Here is a 19,703-nt window from a genome sequence, read left to right on the forward strand (position 1 = left end):
CCTTGCTCATTAGATTGTACCTCTCTTGTTTGCTCCTGCTTGCTTAGTGCCATAGTGTAGCCTGCTGGACCTAAATCCTGCAGTAACCACCCTCAATTTCTTATGGTCAACTGCACTAGATATTATGACATTTTGACAACTTCAAGTAAATTCAGAAACAGGTTTTTATTTAAAAATGAAAACAAATACTGCAATCAATTTAGTATTCCATGTGTTTATTTTCATGTTAAATTAATTTCAGATCAGTTTTTATAACGTTTCCACCGCTGCCCCCAATATTCACTTGATGATGTGGCACTGGACTTGTATTGGCAACGTTCCTGGTAGGTAAAAGCAATCAGGAAACACAGGAATTTGTCAGAGGAAAGATGTAGCTTTTGGCTACTGGATAAAGGGCTAGTTGGGGACATGGGGAGAAGTGGCTTGGGATTTTAGCACTTAGAATATGCTTGAGCTGGAGAGGACATGCATATCCATCTTTCCTGGCCCTGGAGTAGGAGCATAGAGGACTAGAAACTTGAGTGGTGGCTTGAGCTATCTGCCCCTGAAACCCTTGGCATAAACCAACTATCCCCATGCCACTGCTACATTCAGCAATGATGGATAAATATTAACTGCTTGTTTCTGCCAAAATGATTGAACAGTGAAATAGCAATGATGGCCTTTAAACTGTCAATAGGTTTCAGCATAAAAACTATACTGAAATGGATTGGGACATTTCACCTGTCAGTGATTGCTTTAGACAGACTGTTCACATACTTAGACTATATCTACACTTCAGCTTTTGTCAGCAGAACTTACATCGCTCAGGGGTGTGAATAAACCATGCCCCTGAGTGACGTAAGTTACACCAACATAAACGCCGGTGTGGACAGCACTATGTCCATGAGAAAGCTTCTCCCGTCGACATAGCTAATGCCTCTCATTGAGGTGGGTTTATTATGCCAACAGGAGAGCTCTCTCCTGTCAGGATAGAGTGTCTTCACCAGATGCACTGTATGGGTAGAGTCCTTAGAAAAGAAATTTTGCCTTAGGTCAGAGATTCAGATTTTAAAGTCTTTTCTCTCAGTCATGATGGCTACAAAAATTTAGATTCTAGACATGGGTGGTGGGTGAACCCCGGGCTCAGGGAGGCTAGCCCCCTGGCTCACCTGCCCCTTCTGCCCGAGGCCCCTCCCCTCCCACTGAAGCCCAGGGGTCCCCCCTTCCCCATGCAGCCACCAGCCCCACAGGCTCAGGCCGCCCGAGCACGTCCCACCCCCAGTGCACTGGTGGGACAGCATGGCCCCCAGCCCCGGAGCGCCGGGTGGGCGGGCGGCGTGGCCCGCAGCCCCCAGCCCCGGAGCGCCGGGTGGGCGGGCGGCGTGGCCCGCAGCCCCCAGCCCCGGAGCGCCGGGTGGGCGAGCGGCACGGGCCTCCTCCTCCCCTCAGCCCCAGAGCGCAGGCGAGCTCCCATTAACCCCAGCCTCTGGCCCCGGCCCCAGGGGGAAGAGCCCCCCGCAACACAGTGCCAGGAAGCAGAAAGGGGCTTTTGAGGGTGGAGCAATGGGCAGGGCCACACAAGGCTGTTTGGGGAGGCTCAGCCTTCCCCTGCCTTCAATATCCGCGGCCCATGATTCTAGAACACATTTCTTTGGCAAATAATTGATTCTAGCAAGGATCATGTCTATTTCACTGTGTTGCAGAGGAATGAGTACAGTTTTCTCCTATGTAGGATTTTAAAATTACAGAAAGGTAGGATTTCCACAGTCCCTTGCTGATTTTAAATATTGCCTCCCCAGATGCCTTATGAAAAAAGCAATATGCGTAATGTGAAATTTTAAAGTAACATTTTTCATATGTATTTGTATAAAACAAGAGTTATGAAGTGGAAATGTAATTCTGTGAATGAAAATACTATTGGGCATAGGGCCCTTGACAAGGAAATATTTTCCGTGTTGTGGATATTAGTCATCCCACTGTGTAAGGAAGTATAAGGCACAGCATCTGAACAGCTGAATGATGTTAATGTAATATACATCCCCGGAGTTTTGGAATACTGTATTATCATTAATACGTAAAAGTTGAATGGGGAGAGGCCACTTAGTTAGATATACTTATCCATGGAAACTCCCCCCCCCCCCCCCCCCAAAAATTGTGGAAAAAGGAGAACTTTTCAGATTCTTCAAAGGGAATGAATAGAACATGGCAGTTTTCAAGTGATCCAGTCCCAACATCTGGCAGCCCTAGCTTTAGGGACACCCGGAGCATGCGATTGCATCCCTGACCGCCTTGGCTAATAACCACAGATGGACCTATCCTCCATGAACTTATCTAAATCTTTTTTGAGCCCAGCCATAGTTTTGGCTTTCACAACATCCCCTGGCAACGTGTTCCACAGGTTGTGCGCTGTGTGACTAGTACTTCCTTTTTTTTGTCTTAAATCTGCTACATATTAATTTAATCTGGCGACCTCTGGTTCTTGTGCTATGTGAAGGAGTAAATAACACTTGCATATTCAGTTTCTCCACACCATTCATCATTTTATAGACCTCTACCATATCTCACCTTAGTTGTGTGTTTTCCAAACTGACCAGTCCCAGTCTTTTTAATCTCTCCTCAAATGGAAGCTGTTCCATACCCTTAATAATTTTCGTTGTCCTTCTCTGTACCTTTTCCATTTGTAATGTATGTTTTTTGAGATGGGGTGACCAGAACTGCATACAGTATTCAAGTGTGGGCGTACCATGGATTTATATAATGGTATTATTATATTTACTGTCTTATTATCTACCCCTTTCCTAATAGTTCCTAACATTGTATTAGCTTTTTTGATTGCCACTGCATATTGAGCAGATGTTTGCAGAGACCTATCCACAGTGACTCCAACATCTTTTTCTTGAGTGGTAACACCTAATTTAGACCACATCATTATGTATGTGTAATTGGGATTATGTTTCCCAATATGCATTACTTTGCATTTATCATCATTGAATTTCAGCTGTCATTCTGTTGCCTCGTCACCCAGTTTTGTGAATTACTCAGCACTGAATTACATGTATGTATGTATGTCTGAAGCATCCATCATCCTAGTAACTGTGGGCTTGATTTTCAGAGGTGTTGAGTGCCTGTAGCTCACGTTGCCTTTAGTTAGAGTATTGGGTGCTCAGCTTTTCTAAAAATCTGGACTTTGTGTTCTTTATATCATAAAAGTGTCATATTTAACAATCAAAAAGACAGAGACACAAGGTGGGTAAGGTAATATCTTTTATTGGATCAATTTCTGTTGGTGCGAGAGACAAGTTTTCAAGCTTACGCACTACTCTGCGGTCTAAAATGTTGTCGTAACACTGTGAATCTGGATAACATGGTGAGTCTGGACCATTGCTGAAGAATTCTGCAAATTTTTATGAGGGCAGGTAAGTGTTATCCCCATTTTATGTATTAATAAACGGAACCAGAGACTAGTGAAATTACTTGTCATCTTTCCCATTAGTAAGTAGAAGGGAATTCACTTTCTGTTCCAGAAAAACAGTGCATGCCTTCTGGGAGTGTACTCTAGGGGAGTCGAGCACTTACCATTAAAGGGAATCACTCTTTATTCTGTTATTTTGGTTACCTGGTTTGGGTTCTGGCAGACCTCTTGCAGGCATGAGTTCTAGAATGCACTGCTGCTGACTTCTTGTATTAAAATGTGTGAGGGATTTTTATTTAAAACAAGGCTTTAATTTCTACTTAAAAAAAATACTGTGTGCTTTTTGCATTTCTTTATGCTTTGGCTCCCTTCCTAGGTGTCAGCATGTTTCTGTGGGAGGTGAGGGGACAGAGAAATAAAGGAGCAGGAAATACACACATCCCTTTGGAATGAAGTGGTAAAGCTGCCAGCTAAAATAGCCAATCTCATTAAAATCAGCTACAATCCTGAAGGATTGGAGAGTAGCAGCTGTTGTACCTATATTTAAAAAAGACAGTAGGGGTGACCCAGGGATTATACAAGTAAATCTTACTGCTGTTCCTGGTAAACCAGTTGAATTTACAATTAAAAATAGAACTATAAAGTACTTAAATCATGGTATGATAGGGACTAACCAGCACAGATTCTGCAGTGGAAAATCATGCCTCACTAATCTACTCGAATTCTTTGAATGTGTCAGGATATTGGTGGATAGACGGGAACTAGCTGACATTTATTTAGATTTTCGAAAGACCCTGGAAAAAGTCTTTTACAAGGGATTCCTAAAGAAACTAAGCAGTCAGGTGAGAGGCAAAGTTCTGTATGGATCGGAAACTGACTGAGATAAAAAACAAAAAATAGGACTAAATGATTAGTTTTCACCAGAGGAGAAAGTTAATAGTGGGGTGATGTTAAATATATTTATTAATTATATGAAAAGGGGGGTGAGTTGTCAGGTGGCAAAATGTTCAGGTGACACAAATTATTGAGGTTAATTAAGCCCACAGAAGACTGAAGAACTTCAAAAAAGATCTAACTAAGCTAAGTAAAATGGTTGCACAATGACATACGAAAGTCAGTATGGATAAATGCAAAGTAATACGTATTGGAGGGAATTATTTGAACTTCTCATACACCTTACTGGGTTCTAAATTAACTGTTCAGTTCTGGTCTAGGGATGTAAAATGTTAGCCAATAAGCATTAGTCTTACCAGTTAACCTGCCTTACCTGTTAACCCCCAGGCCGGCCGGCTGACCCCAGTGGCCCTGCGCTGGCCGACCCCAGCCCCAGCCCAGGCGGCTGGAGTCGCCCCAGCCCCTCTCCTTTTAATCAGTTAAACATTTAAACTATATAATTTTAATTGTTTAAATGGTTAACTTTTTAAACAGTATTTATATCCCTATTCTGGTCATCACAGCTCAAAAAATAAAATAACAGAATTAGAGAGGGTTCAGAGTCTGACAACAAGAATGGTTAGGATCATGGGAATACTCATATATTAAGGGAGATTGAAAAGGCTGGAACTGTTTACTTTGGAGAGGAGACAAATAAGAGGGGACATGATAAAAATATACAAAATAATGAATGGTATAGAGAATGCCAGTTGGGATCTTCTCTTCACCAAATCCCATAATACAAAAACAAAGAGACATTCAATGAAATTGTAAGGTTACAAATCCAAGACTGAGAAAGAGAAACTCTTCTTCACACAATACTCTATTAGCCTGTGGAATTCCTTGCCATAAAATATCACTGAGACCAAGATCTTAGCAGAATTAAAAAAGGATTTTGTGCAGACACACACACACTCTCTCTCTCTCTCTCTCTCTCTCTCTCTCTCCCTAACATGAATGTACACACACACACACTCTAACATGAATATCTAGAGTTGTTGGGGGAGCAGGGAACTGTTTAAAAGGGTTATAAACCCTGTTTCAGGCAGGCACCAACCTCTAGCTGTTGGGGATTAGGAGGAAACTTTCCTGTTGTCAGATTGTCCCATAACTACCCCACTTCAGAGCTCTTGCACTTTCCTCTGTAATAACTGGTACTGGCTGCTGTCAGTAACAAGATTTTGGACTAACTGGGTTATGGGTCTGATTCACTATCTTAATTCCTTGTGTTCCTAATTGAACTCCTTTCCTTTTAGCTTTACTCTTGCAGACTAACTCATATTTTTAAGTCAGTTTCAAAACTTGTGTAGCTTGAGAAAATTGAGCAGCAGCAGGGACTGACCCTGGAGTGATTCACTGTGCAGAAGTATTGTAGCAATGACATGTACACCAGATGTACACAGGCCTCCCACCAGGAGGCTCTAGAGTGGGGTGAAGTGAGAAAGTGGTGGACTGTTTTTCCTCTCATCTAGCTATTATGTCCCACAGGCAGAAAATAGGAGGGACTACAGTGCAAAGTGCTTGAGGCCCTGCAATGGCAGGGAAATTATTAAGTGAGATATACCCACCCAGATAATTTTGGCAAGTGTCCCACATGCTGCAGAGGAAGATGACCCAACTCAAAATTTTTTGTTTCAATTTTGGGCAATTTGACAAAAACAAAGGAGAACTAGATTCATAAAACGGCAGGGGGAAGGAGAAAGCAGACTCCCTATAACCATTGGCAGATGTGCAGGTGAATGAGCCTCTGATAGTGTGGCTGATGTGATTAGGCCCTATGATGGTGTCCCCTGAATAGATATGTGGACACAGTTGACAACGGGCTTTGTTGCAAGGATAGGTTCCTGGGTTAGTGTTTTTGTTGTGTGGTTGCTGGTGAGTATTTGCTTCAGGTTGGGGGGCTGTCTGTAAGCAAGGACTGGCCTGTCTCCCAAGATTTGTGAGAATGATGGGTCATCCTTCAGGATAGGTTGTAGATCCTTGATGATGCGTTGGAGAGGTTTTAGTTGGGGGCTGAAGGTGATGGCTAGTGACGTTCTATTATTTTCTTTGTTGGGCCTGTCCTGTAGTAGGTAACTTCTGGGTACTCTTCTGGCTCTGTCAATCTGTTTCTTCATTCACCTGCACATCTGCCAATGTGATATATGCCGTCATGTGCCAGCAGTGCCCCTCTGCCATGTACATTGGTCAAACTGGATAGTCTCTACATAAAAGAAGAAGTGGACACAAATCAGACCTCAAGAATTATAACATTCAAAAACCAGTTGGAGAACACTTCAGTCTCTTTGGTCACTCGATTACAGACCTAAAAGTGGCAATTCTTCAACAAAAAAACTTCAAAAACAGACTCCAACGAGAGACTGCTGAATTGAAATTAATTTGCAAACTGGACACCATTAACTTAGGCTTGAATAAAGACTGGGAGTGGATGGGTCATGACACAAAGTAAAACTATTTCCCCATGTTTATCATCTCATCTCTCCTGCTGGTAATAGCTCACCTTACCTGATCACTCTTGTTCCAGTGTGCATGGTAACACCCATTGTTTTATGTTCTCTGTGTATATAAAATCTCCCCACTGTATTTTCCACTGAATGCATCCGATGAAGTGAGCTGTAGCTCACGAAAGCTTATGCTCAAATAAATTTGTTAGTCTCTCAGTGCCACAAGTACTCCCTTTCTTTCTACTTTTTATAAATAGTCATTGGAGCAAGGTTCTCCCAGCTCTAATCACAGTCCTCAACCAGATTGCTTGCATATCCTTTACATATTTTCAAGCAATTTATGTTTGGAAGGAAAATAACCGTTAGCTGATATTTCAGCAAATATCTGCCTTCTTTAGGGCCATATCTGTTTTCATTTTAATACAGTGCCCCAAAATTTACTAGGCATTTTACAGATATGTAAGATGACATGTCCTTGTCCCAAAGAGATTACCTTAATAAAAAAACAAAACACATACAAAGGATGCACAAGAAGTAACATAAAAAGGTGATTGAACTGTTATGATTGGCTCATAAATTGTGCCATGATTTTTACGATATTTTTACATTTTAAGATTAGTGTTTGTAATAGACTGCAACCCTTATGTATCTTATAATTACTGTTAACCTAGTCATATCACCTCTATCTAGATTGTGTAGGTTTAATTAGGATACCTGCAATCTTCTAATTTATTATTAGTCAGTAAATCTTCTATCAAAGTGGGCAATAACCCACAGTACATATTCAGTCAGGTTCAGATTCTGCAGAGATTTATGTGTATGCTTAGTTTGAACTTGATCTCATTGGAACTACGTATGTGTTTAAAATTAAGCACGTGTTTGCAGAATCAGGGCATAAGGTATTACAAACAGGAGTTCACTATTTAATCATTCTCAGTCTATTTCCTCTTAAGTCTTGTCACTTAGTAACTTCAATTAATTGTAGTTACATGAGCATGATGAAAGTATATATAACATCTAAATTAAATAAAAATCTTACCAGTTTCTGAAAAGGTTACATCATTAAAATAAATTATTTTCTAGTCTCAGTATTTAAGTCAAATATAGCCCTAAAATGTCAATGATTGTTATAATCATATCACCTAAGAGCTCTAGTCAGAGACCAGGACCTCAGTGTGCTAGGTACTGTACAAACACAGAATAAAAAGACAGTCCCTGCCCCATGGAGCTTACAATCTAAGTATAGAACAAGAAACAACAAATGGATACAGAGAGACTGATGGAGTAGAAGGAAACAATGACACAAAACACCCATATATCACGAACCTAATCTGGCCCTATTGATATATGTATGTGGTCCACATGATAGGCTCTTTGGAATAAACCAAAGGTCCCCAAACTATGGCATGTGTAAATACAAAACTAACACTAATGCAACATTAAGGTTTTGAGATCAAACACTCAAAAGTTAGAAAAGTCCAAAATTAAAGTTTCTCTGGCAACATTAACTTGACCATATTGCACATCTAGCACATTTCATGGTAATTCTGTAAGATGTTGCATTTAACAAGTGTGAGAGAGAGAGAAAATATTTCAGTGCCAATACTGCAGTGCATGTGTGCAAAATGGACAAACTAATGTCTTGGGGGAAGGAATTAAAATCTGTGGGTTACTGGTTTGTGTCACTTACATTCTCTTTGAGCTTCACCAGAGGGCTTGAAAATTCTTGAAACTAACATATGTGCACTTAACTAGTTGTGCATGTGTAGTTGATCTGTTTAAATGTGCACATGTAGGTTTAAGGTAGTTTTCTGCTGTATATACTGAGTTTGCAGTTTTCAAATAGCCATACCGTGATTAAAACAAAACCAGTCCAGATTGCTGGTTTTCATTCGAGGATTATCTCCTTTGTTTCATGTTTCAAATTTAGCTGTTTGGCCAAAGACCTATCTTAAGTGTGATGACAATTTTTTTTTCATGGTGAAAGTTTGAAGGGATATTGCTCAAACCTTCAGCAGCAGCAAAAAAGTGCAGTTTTGGGCAGAGATCAAGTACAGAAAATTTGATTCAAGGTTACAGTGTTAAGAAGTTTTTTGTGTATGAAAGCAGCCAAGGTCTTTATTTGAAATGGTTTTGCAACCAGTCATCAGTACAATGAATCAATAGCTGTAAATTTTTAGTCCACTTCTGTTTATAGTGTTATAATACATGGGAAAGAATGAACTAACATAGATCTCAGTTCTGCAATTAGATTTGTGTACCTGGACCTTTGTGCATGTGCTAAGCCTGATTTGACATCGCACATATGCAGGGGTTCATGCTGGTGTATCTGATAGCAGAGCTGTGGCATGATGTGTTGCTCCATCACCTGTGTGTGTTGTTTCTGTTCCCTTGTCTATGTTGTCTCTTTAGAGAGTAATTTCTTCAGGGTTAGAACTGTCTCTTGTCTGTAAATCACCTAGCACTCTCGGTGCTGTATTATTTGTAAAAATACATCTCTCTCAAACTATTGTATATACAAATGAATTCAAAACTAATATTCCAGTTGTATAATATAATTTATCTCTCTGATCAAAATGATTGAATCATTCCATTATAAATTTATGGAAATAGGACAAGTTAGAACTGAGGAGAAAATAAGATTATTATTACTAGTGAAACTTTTTGGATATTGCTTTAACAATATCTTGTGAGTATAGTTCTTTAAATTCATAGATCTCAGAGTTCTTTCTAAAAGTGGGTGGTGGCATCCCAGTTTTACAGATGGGCTAACTAATATACCAACGGGTTAAATCACATGTTCGAAGCCATACTATGGGTCAGTAGCAAAGATGGGAATACAACACAGGTCTTCTGACTCTCAGCCAGGTGTTTAGTCCATTAGACCACAGCTTTGGACCCTGGGCCAAATACATCCCTGATGTAACTCCTGAATGTCAGGGGAAATACATGGATTTTTACTGTAATCACCAGAACCGTGCACAGTGTTCCAGTTGTGATTTCCTGTTTCTTTATCCTGTGTGATGTATGTATCTGCAGTCTCCTGGTGCCTCTGTGATGCACATATACATACAAGTGGGAGAGCAGGCTGCTAGTAGTTTAATTACAGCTTTGCATTCTTTTGACGTTGTATTCTCTTGCAGTGGTGACTTCTTTCTATGTGATTTGCATTAGCAATTCATATTTCCAGATGACATCTTAGTGTGAGACTTGAACACTCTTATGGCTTTGAAGAGTAGATCAGAAATACTTCAGGCTTATTGGAATGTATGACCTAATTTTATCATCCTACAGTCCTTTAAAGATGATGAGGCTTCACTACTAGTAGCCTGTAAAGTTTTCCTTGAGATATGTGAGTGACTGAGATTAGGATCTGACACAGAATTCAGTCCTAAAACGATGAAGTTTATTGTTTATATTGAGTATTTATCCCAGCTCTGTTAGAACAGAACTTTTATGTTCAAAGCAAATCTGTAAGTACCCTTAATTGCTTAAATTTTACTTTCTGCGTTGGTGGTGTTTTGCCACCTTTGAAACAAAGTAGCATAATATAAAATCACAACTTGGATGTAATTGTAGCGCTCTCTTCTAGTTACATTGCTTCTATCAAATAGAATTTAACCAAAGGAACATTAGCATCATGATAGCCCTTAATTCTGACTGAATTGGAAATCTATACAGTTTCAGATGTTGGCATAGAGATATCATTATTTATTGTCTAATGGTCAGTTATGTAAAATAATTTTCTGTTAGCAACAGCATTTATGTTTCATATACTAACTTATGTCAGAAAGATTATTCTGATGTAGTTCAGATTCATTATGCAAATGGACCATAGGACTTTAGTCTGAAACAAAATATCCCTTTGGAGGGGAGATGAGAGAATGGGGCACAATGAAATCCAAGATGTGAAATGGTCTTATTTTTAGTGATCAGGTTGCTGGCAGAATTAGACAGGTAGAATTGAAAACAAATTAACATACTAGTTTTAAAAGAAGTTCATGAATGAGAAATATTTTCTGATTAAGAAATGTTAATGATTGATCTAATCTATCTCTGATTATAAATAATGAATTTAAAATGTCAGTAATGGTTGTTTTGATGAGTTTAAACCCTAAAAGGATTGTACTGCATGTACCATTGCTTTGAAAGAGAATAGCTATTCTTGTTGGGATTCTTATTGAGTAGGAGCTGCAGTGGCCCAGAGGACAGAGTACAAGACTAGGACTAGAGGGATGTGGGGTCTGTTTCCAGCTCTGCCACTGGCCTGCTAAGTGACCCTGGGCAAGTCACTTCACCTCTCTGTGCCTATGTATCCCCATTTGTAAAATGCAGATAATGATACTTTGCGTCCTTTGTAAAGTGCTGTAAGGTCTTCTGATGAAAATAGCTGTGTAAGAGAGAGGTGGTAATGTTATGGCAGAGATCATGTTTGTTTAATAATAAGGTAATTTGCACTTGGAGTAATAAATGCTGCATAGAAAGAGGACACTGCAGCTAAGGAGAGGCAGTGGGATAAAAACATCTGACAGGAAAATACAAAAGGAAGAGAGTAAAGGCAATTTCCTAAAATGTCTCAATTCACATAACATAAATTAATGCACCAGCAAATCATGTATTTCCCAGAACTAACCTTGAACAACTAACTGTCTAGTATCCTAAGCCTAACCAGGAATGGAAAGATAAGGTTTGTGGGTGCCTGGTATTATCCTCTCCTCTCGCAATTTTAAATGAAGACAAGGGATCCATGCACATCACCATCCTAACTGTGGATGGAGATATTTACACATGGCTCATTTTACCTGGTTTTCCCTTCCATCAAGAAACATGTCAAACCCTGCCTAGCTTCCTCCTTCAAACAAGAGAAGAAAGTGTCTGTGTGTTGCATCCATCTATTGTCGTGTTGTTTGGTCTCTTATCCAGAATTCTAACCAAGAATGGAGGAAATGAAAGAAAATCCCTTAGCTATCCCAGGGATATAATTAGATACAGAACCAGTGGGATAGCCACTTGGACATTTCTCAGTAGGTTACTCTTAAAATCTCCTTAATCTGAGGGTGAGGATTAAAACTTCTGATTTTATCCATACATTTTTTGTTGTTGTTTTTCCCCCAAATAGTCATTCCTTTCCAGATCCTGCTATGCAGTTAGCATCTAGCCCCAAGATACACACTGTGGGAATTTTCTACAGCATTTGTCTTGAGTGCTTCCATCTGGTGGACAATGTGGAAAACACAACCCAGTCTCTGTCCGGTGTGTGGTGTGCACTGAAGTCTGACAGAGAGAAGTGACAATAGCATCCCCCAAGTTGTATTACTGTTACATAAAATCAGTCTTTTGCTTGCAAAAAGACCACTGTTGGATTGGTCCAGCTACATTGATGCATCTTGTATATAAATGAGATCTGCACATTTCTTTCTGGCATAGAGTTGCATCCAGTAGTAGATGTGATGAACATCTAAGATTGTATAATATATTGGAGCACTTTAGTGTGTGATTGTGTAATTAAAAACTGTATCTTAATGCAGATGTACAAAGGGGGGCACATTGAAAGTACAGAATTAAAGTTGGGAAATGCCAGAATTAAGGTTGAGTGCTTAACCTGCAACCTTAGTGTTCTCTTGATATAGTTTTTTAATGGAATTTTATGTGTATGTTAATTTCCTCTTAAAGCTACAATTCCCAGCCACATCAATACAATATATGTTGTATCATGAGGTTAGCACTAACTTGTATATAATTCTATATAATTTTTCCTCTGCATGCTATGTAAGTTGTATAATTAGTTGAAAATTTGTTCAACAGGCTATAGATTGATAAATTATTGAGCACTTTGATCTCTGCTTTTCTCTCACAGCCGGTTGCTGAACCAATTCCCATCTGCAGTTTCTGCCTTGGTACAAAAGAACAGAATCGTGAGAAAAAACCTGAGGAGCTCATCTCGTGTGCTGATTGTGGCAACAGTGGTAGGTGACCACTTGTAGTGCTCCTGGAAACAACTGTATCTCTCAAATGCGGCCACCATGGGCCTTCCTTGTGGCCACAGCCTCCTGAGCTGTGATGAGTGGGGGAGGAAGGGCAAAGTCCCGCCCCCTTCCCCTCCCTGTTGCTTCTGGATGCACTGCCTTGGTGTTGATTGCTGGGGCTACCAGCAGGGATTGGGCCCTGCCCCCTCTGGAGTCACCTGGGGCACAATGCTGTAGGAGCAGGTAGCCAACAAGTTTCCCGCCTTCCCAGGGGCGTTGGGCTTCAGCCCTGGGGTGGCAGGTTCTGGACATGGGGCTCCAGGCTCCAGCCCCCCGCTACCTCCCTCAACCCCTGTCTCCGCTGGTCCCACTGCCTCCCCTGACCCTCCATCCAGGGCTTAATTTGTCCCCAGGCTTGCCAGGGTTGAGTAAGTCTGCTGTGAAAAGTGATACTTGTATGTTTGTTAATATCACTTTTCACAACAGACTTACTAGCTATCAGTAAATAATATACATATCCAGATCATTATAATTTATGCATATTTATTTGGTTTTCCTAAAGCTAATTAAGTATTTTAGGAAAAAGTGTGAGAGTGACCACCAAAAATTTTGTCCTGAGAACCTCTGATCTAATATGATGTGCCCACATGACTGTCCTGGATGGGGAACAATAGGGTTTGGCTAGCTGATCTTTGTGCTCCTTCAGCTTGGGGGACAGTTGCATTTAAGTGCCACATAACTAGTTCAGTAAGCCCTTTGTAAACTTTTTAGAAAGCTGTCTTCTTTATGGCTAATTTTGTCATTTCTTTGACCCGAGTTCAGCAAAGCACTTAGGCATTTAAGTAGGTACTTAAGTGCTTTGCTAAATGAGGCATTTATACCACACTTATCCAAGACATCCTGAAGGTGTAAATTTTTAACAATGAGAGTAATTAACTATTGAAACAATTTACCAAGACTCATGGTGGATTCTCCATCACTGGCAATTTTTAAATGAAGCACTGGATATTTTTTTAAATGATCTGCTCTGGGAATTAGTTTGGGAAAGTTCTATGGCCAGTGTTACACAGGAAGTCTGCCTAGATGATCACAGTGATCTCGTCATCAATTCCAGGGCCAGAAGGGACCATTGTGATCATCTGGTCCAACCTCCTGTATAACACAGGCTGTAGGACTTCTCCAAAATCTGTGGTTTCAGAGTAGCAGCCGTGTTAGTCTGTCTCCAAAAAGGAAAAGGAGTACTTGTGGCACCTTAGAGACTAACAGATTTATTTGAGCATAAGCTTTCGTGAGCTACAGCTCACTTCATCAGATGCATGTACCCAATGAAGTGAGCTGTAGCTCACGAAAGCTTATGCTCAAATAAATCTGTTAGTCTCTAAGGTGCGACAAGTACTCCTTTTCTTTTTCCAAAATCTGTCTCTCATCTTAGTATCCCACAGTCATCCTCTGTGCCTTTGTTCCATGTTGATGACTCACTTGATTCTTTAGCTGCTTGACTCCTTGCCCTCACCTCATTTTACCTGCAGCACTGGATCAGCTCTCCCATTGACCATAATGGCCACTCTAAATCTTGCCACTTTTTCTTGCATAACTTCTCTAAGACCCAGACTTTGCTGTCTTGCCTCATTTATATCCATTCAGAACGCTTGCTGGAAACATCAATTTTCAGACTCACTGCTATTTCTTCTCTACACCACATCAAATGCAAACTACTTATCTTCACTTCACCACCTATAATCTGTCTCCTCTACTACCAATGATGCCAGCATTCATTGTCCATTTGTTAGCCCAAATATGCTTATTTGAAAATTTTTCTCTCATGCTGCACCATATGCCTCGGAGAACTTCCCCTTAAACATCTACAAAGCCACCTCGTTGTCCCCTTGCCAATCCTTCCTTAAAACTCTGTTCTGCCATGATGCCTGCAAAAAACTTGACAGTGGTTAGGTAGCTGATGTACTGTGACCACTGCTTAACTTAGCAACCATTACTGTCTCATTGTTTCCTTGTGCTCCCTATTTGTATCCATCTGCTGTACCTTGTCCTGTACTTAGATTGTAAACTGTTGGTGGCAGGGACAGCCTTTTTGTTATGTAGTTATAAAGTGCCTGCAGTGTGGCTCTGATCTAAAACGAGTTACAAATGACTACAAAAAATATCAAGTTAGAAGTTCACTTTAGTCATCTGCTCATGTGTTCAAAATGATATACAAAGGACAGTTTAGCTATAAAAAGATCTTTATTTGTCTCTATGAGAAAAAATCAATCAGTTCACAAAAATTTCTTCAGTTAAGTCCAAATGTATTCAACTAGGAAAGGGGCTGCCAAACTTCATGCAATATATCTGATTTTGAGCTGTAAGTTTATATGAGCTGGAGCACCAAGTCCTGGTGAGATCTGTGTTGAAATAGAAGGCGCTTCTGGGTATCTGAAACTGTATGTGAAAGATATGACTAATTAGGCCTCCTCTATGTCTGTCCCAGAGCAATGACAGCAGCAGAATTGCTTCCTTGGGGTTATCTATCCTTTTTTCATAGGTCATCCGTCCTGTTTGAAGTTCTCTCCAGAGCTAACAGTTCGAGTGAAGGCCTTACGATGGCAGTGCATTGAGTGCAAAACTTGCAGCTCCTGTCGAGATCAGGGCAAAAATGCAGTGAGTACTTCTGGAACCAAACATTTACAGCTTCTGCTTGGCTTATCTTTGGTTACCTAGTGAGACTCAGAACTAACCAGTACTCTGTACATTTATGGTTGGGAACTTGACGTAGCCTGTCTGGGGTCAGTGGCAACTGAGAGCTGGACCTGGTGCAGTCCTCTGGTGTGAAGCTAACCAGAGCTGTCTGTCTTTTTCGCAGGATAATATGCTATTTTGTGACTCATGTGACCGAGGTTTTCACATGGAGTGCTGTGACCCACCTCTCACCAGGATGCCGAAAGGTGAGGATTCTGTGTAACAAATGGGGGAATTAAAAGAGATGTTGGGAGAGAGGCAAATTGAAAGTATCGGCATATCAGAAAATAAGAGAATTCCCGTCTCCTCCTTACCTATCTTTATCTCACTCATTGCACCACTTTTCCAGTATTAAAAGCCATAGAGTGAGGAGAGCATGTACTTTCCATGTAACCTTCAGATGAGAATCCTTTATTCTCTTCCTTTTCTACTTTCAATAGAAAGAATCAAAATGTTAAATTCCTGGTTTAAAAGTTTTCAGAGGTCTGAGGGGATGGAGGTTATGGTAGCAGATTATCATTATCAACTTCTTTGGGTGAGTGAGTAGCTTTGTGTAGAAGAAAAAAACTGATATGCAGTCCTTCAAGTGGCAGCAGATATTTCTGTTTGTGCAGTTAGTAGCTCCTGGAGCATAAGCTCAATTTATTCTGTTCTTCTCGTACCTCAAAGGCCATGTATAAGGGAAGTCTATATCGAAGTCTTCCCACGTGGTGTGGTGATGTCTCCACCTAGTTTGGAGGCACTATCCTTAAGTAAAGTAGGAACTCATTCAATGGATTTCCTTCTGTACTATTCTTCTGATAATCTGATGCCTGGGCTCCTCTATGCTTGCAGGAAGCATGCTTAAAAACTTACCTATAGAGCCTTTCTGGAGTGAGTGCTTCCACTAAGGCAGGATTTGAGTTTAGGTTGCTAGGACAGAAAGATAGTTTTCATACAACCTTATAGTAATGGGGGTCTGTCAGACTGTTCTTCACTCCATCTGGAGGGGACCCTTCTTGCCTCTGTTTTTTCTTTCATCCTGTGATGAGGCTTTGTGTCTTACAGGTATGTGGATATGTCAGATATGCCGGCCACGGAAGAAAGGAAGAAAACTTTTACACAAGAAGGCAGCACAGATAAAACGACGCTATGCCAACCCAATAGGACGTCCCAAAAACAGGTTAAAGAACCAAAACACAGCGTAAGTTGCTTTAAGGAGAAAAAGAAAGTAGGGGCAGGGGAGGGGGAATAAATGGGACTTCTGTGGAGGGCTTAGTGTCCTACTTAAGGTGAATATCTCTAGCCCTGGTCTACGCTAGGAACTTACATTGGTATAGCTATGTCTCAGGGGTGTTAAAAAATCCATACCCCTGAGAGATGTAGCTATACCAACCTAACCCCTGCCCTAAATTGATGGAAGAATTCTTTTGTCAAACTAGTTACAACCTCTCAGGGAGGTGAATTACCTACGTCGACAGGAGAATCCCTCCCATCTGTGTAGGTAGTGTCTACACTGAAGCACTACAGTGGCACGGCTGCAGTTGTGCCACAGTAACATTTTAAGTGTAGGCATACCCTGAGTACATAATTTTTTTCACAGTACTAATATTAACTGTTTTATACAGAATTTGATTTCTCAGACTACTGTGTACAGTCAAGGAGTGTTGGGGCATTTGTTCAGTTCTTCTTTCTCCCTTTGCTGTAACTAGAGGTTTAGATTTAAAGTATTTAACCCTTGTTACTTCAGACTAGCTTTGCTGGTTTACAGCAAGACTCTATTGCAGCAAGGCACCGCTCCTGTCAACGTAGGCTAGTTGCACTCTAGTCCTCTGGAAATATTGGTAGGAGTTAGAAGAGTTGTAGATTACATACACTGCAACAATGAATGAGAAATCTGAAACAGAAGTTGCTGAATGTGAGCAACCCATTAAAATGATATTTTGTGAGGGTCTTAAAGGGGCACTGATGTTTAGGTCAGTGGAGGGAGCATTCTCTTTTGTTCCTTCATTGTAGTGGGGAGTTCTACAACATAATGGGCTTAGATGAGACCACTCTTAAACCTAATAGAGTACAAGAAAGGCAGGTCATGTGTATTTCACAATTTCATGACTGCAGACTTAGTTGCAACATTCAGATACCAAGCTTGCATTTAAAAAAACATTTTTCTTGCCCCTATGAGTATGTCCACACAGCAAAATAAAACCTGCGCCTGACCCATGCCAACCATCTCTGGCTTGGGCTGCGGGGATGTTTAACAGCTGTGTAGACTACCAGGCTCGGGCTGGAGCCCAGGCTCTCGGACCTTGGAGGAGGGGACCAGACAGGGAGGAGGTAGGCAATGAAATAGCCCTGCAGCCAGAGCCCCGTGAGCCCGAGTTGGCTGGCACAGCCCAGCCACGAGTTTTTCTTTGCTGTGTAGACATACCATTAGGTTGCAGAGTAAACCTGTGAAGAAAATAGCAGTTGTTTCATTGATGTCTGCCTGAGTCAACAGATATTCTGAAACAACAGCTCGGAGAAGCATGAACTGTCTTATCCGTTTCAATGGGTTTTTAAGCCTAAAACCTAAAAGATGACAGTTTAAATCTCAACACTCTTAATTTTTTCACTGGTGATTGTTTTAGCAGAAACAGCCAGCTAATGTGCATATCCCACAGTCCTTAATTGTTCGCTCAGCTGTCAAAGCCTTCAGCTTCTTCCTGATGGTTTCTACAATGCAGGTGTGCTGGCAATATAAAATCTTTGGCATATCAGAAAATGAAGCTGTGGGGACAGCATAAATAAACTGACTTTAACATGAACATTACTAATACTGTGGCTGCAGTACAGATTGTATAATTCAATTTCACTTTTCATTCAGTAAAAACCTACATTTTTATATTTAAATAATCTGCTAGAGAATTTCCAGTAAGCAGGAATAGTCTAGGAATTTTGCTGTGGAACTTAGGCCCAGACTGTCATGCACTAAACAGGGCTTTGATTACCACTTATTGAATTGTGCAGTTGATGTCTAGATACCGTGGTGATTGGCGTGGTACATAGATGTTAAACCAGTTTATTACCTTACCTAAATCTCTCTCTCTCTCTCTCTCTCTGCCACATCTACTGTCTGGCCCTTTTTTCGCCTCCTGGTTCTTTAGATCGAAAGGCCCCTTCAGTAAAGTTCGAACTGGCCCTGGTCGGGGCCGGAAGCGCAAGATCACTCTATCCAGCCAGTCAGCGTCATCGGCAGAAGGAGGATACCTGGAACGGATAGATGCCCTGGACTTCTACAGAGACAGCAGCACCACCTTGAAATTTAACAAGAAAACCAAAGGGCTCATTGATGGCCTTACCAAATTCTTCACCCCCTCCCCTGATGGGCGGAAAGCCCGAGGGGAAATGGTGGACTATTCTCAGCAATATAGGATCAGGAAAAAGGGCACCAGAAGATCTAGCACTTCAGACTGGCCCACAGGTAAAGGATCTGTCCCCTTGTCAGTCAAGGCAGCCTCTTTTAAGCCAGGAAAGGGTTCACTGAGGTAGAAGATATTGAACAGAGCTGGTAGATGGTAGAAATTTGATCTAGAGAATAACAGATTCAAGTGCAAAAATGAATTGGACATCATAATAGAGTGACAAAGTGGGTGAGGTAATATCTTTTATAGGACCAGGAGTACTTGTAGCACCTTAGAGACTGACCAGGACCAGTTTCTGTTGGTGAGAGAGACAAGCTTTTGAGCTTACACAGAGCTCTCCTTTAGGAAATGTACTCAGTGTCACAGCTAAATACAAGATGGAACAGATTGTTTAGCATAAGTAGTTAAGACATATTTCAAGGGACTGTTCAAGGTGAAGTGGCCAGTTAACACCTTTCCAGTCATAGCGGGGACAGGTGAGGAAGCGGGAAGGGAGAGGGTTAAGTGGGTTATAGATTGTTGTAATAAACCAACAAGAGGGAGGGATAGCGCAGTGGTTTGAGCATTGGCCTGCTAAACCCAGGGTTGTGAGTTCAATCCTTGAGGGGGCCATTTGGGGCAAAAATTGGGGATTGGTCCTGCTTTGAGCAGGGGGTTGGACTAGATGACCTCTTGAGGTCCCTTCCAACCCTGATATTCTATGATTCAGGGAGTAGCCATGTTAGTCTGTATCCACAAAAACAACAGATTATGCCCAGATAAATCTGTTAGTCTTTAAGGTGCCACCGGACTCCTTGTTGTTTTCATAAATCCAGTGTCTCTATTCAGTCCATTGTTTTTAGTATCGAGCAAT

At 41.0% G+C, this 19,703-nt stretch overlaps 1 protein-coding gene across 1 annotated transcript in view; it reads left to right on the top strand.

Annotated features, from left to right (window-relative positions):
* Positions 1–19,703, top strand: part of KAT6A (lysine acetyltransferase 6A) — an 81,186-nt gene that overhangs the window by 19,640 nt on the left and 41,843 nt on the right. Inside the window, exons 4-8 of the mRNA XM_048829138.2 lie at positions 12,629–12,737; positions 15,277–15,392; positions 15,595–15,676; positions 16,518–16,653; positions 18,593–18,909. Coding sequence (XP_048685095.1) covers positions 12,629–12,737; positions 15,277–15,392; positions 15,595–15,676; positions 16,518–16,653; positions 18,593–18,909 — 760 coding nt within the window. The remainder of the gene's footprint in view (positions 1–12,628; positions 12,738–15,276; positions 15,393–15,594; positions 15,677–16,517; positions 16,654–18,592; positions 18,910–19,703) is intronic.

Source organism: Caretta caretta, chromosome 26 (assembly GCF_965140235.1).
Source record: "Caretta caretta isolate rCarCar2 chromosome 26, rCarCar1.hap1, whole genome shotgun sequence".
NCBI lineage: Eukaryota > Metazoa > Chordata > Testudines > Cheloniidae > Caretta > Caretta caretta.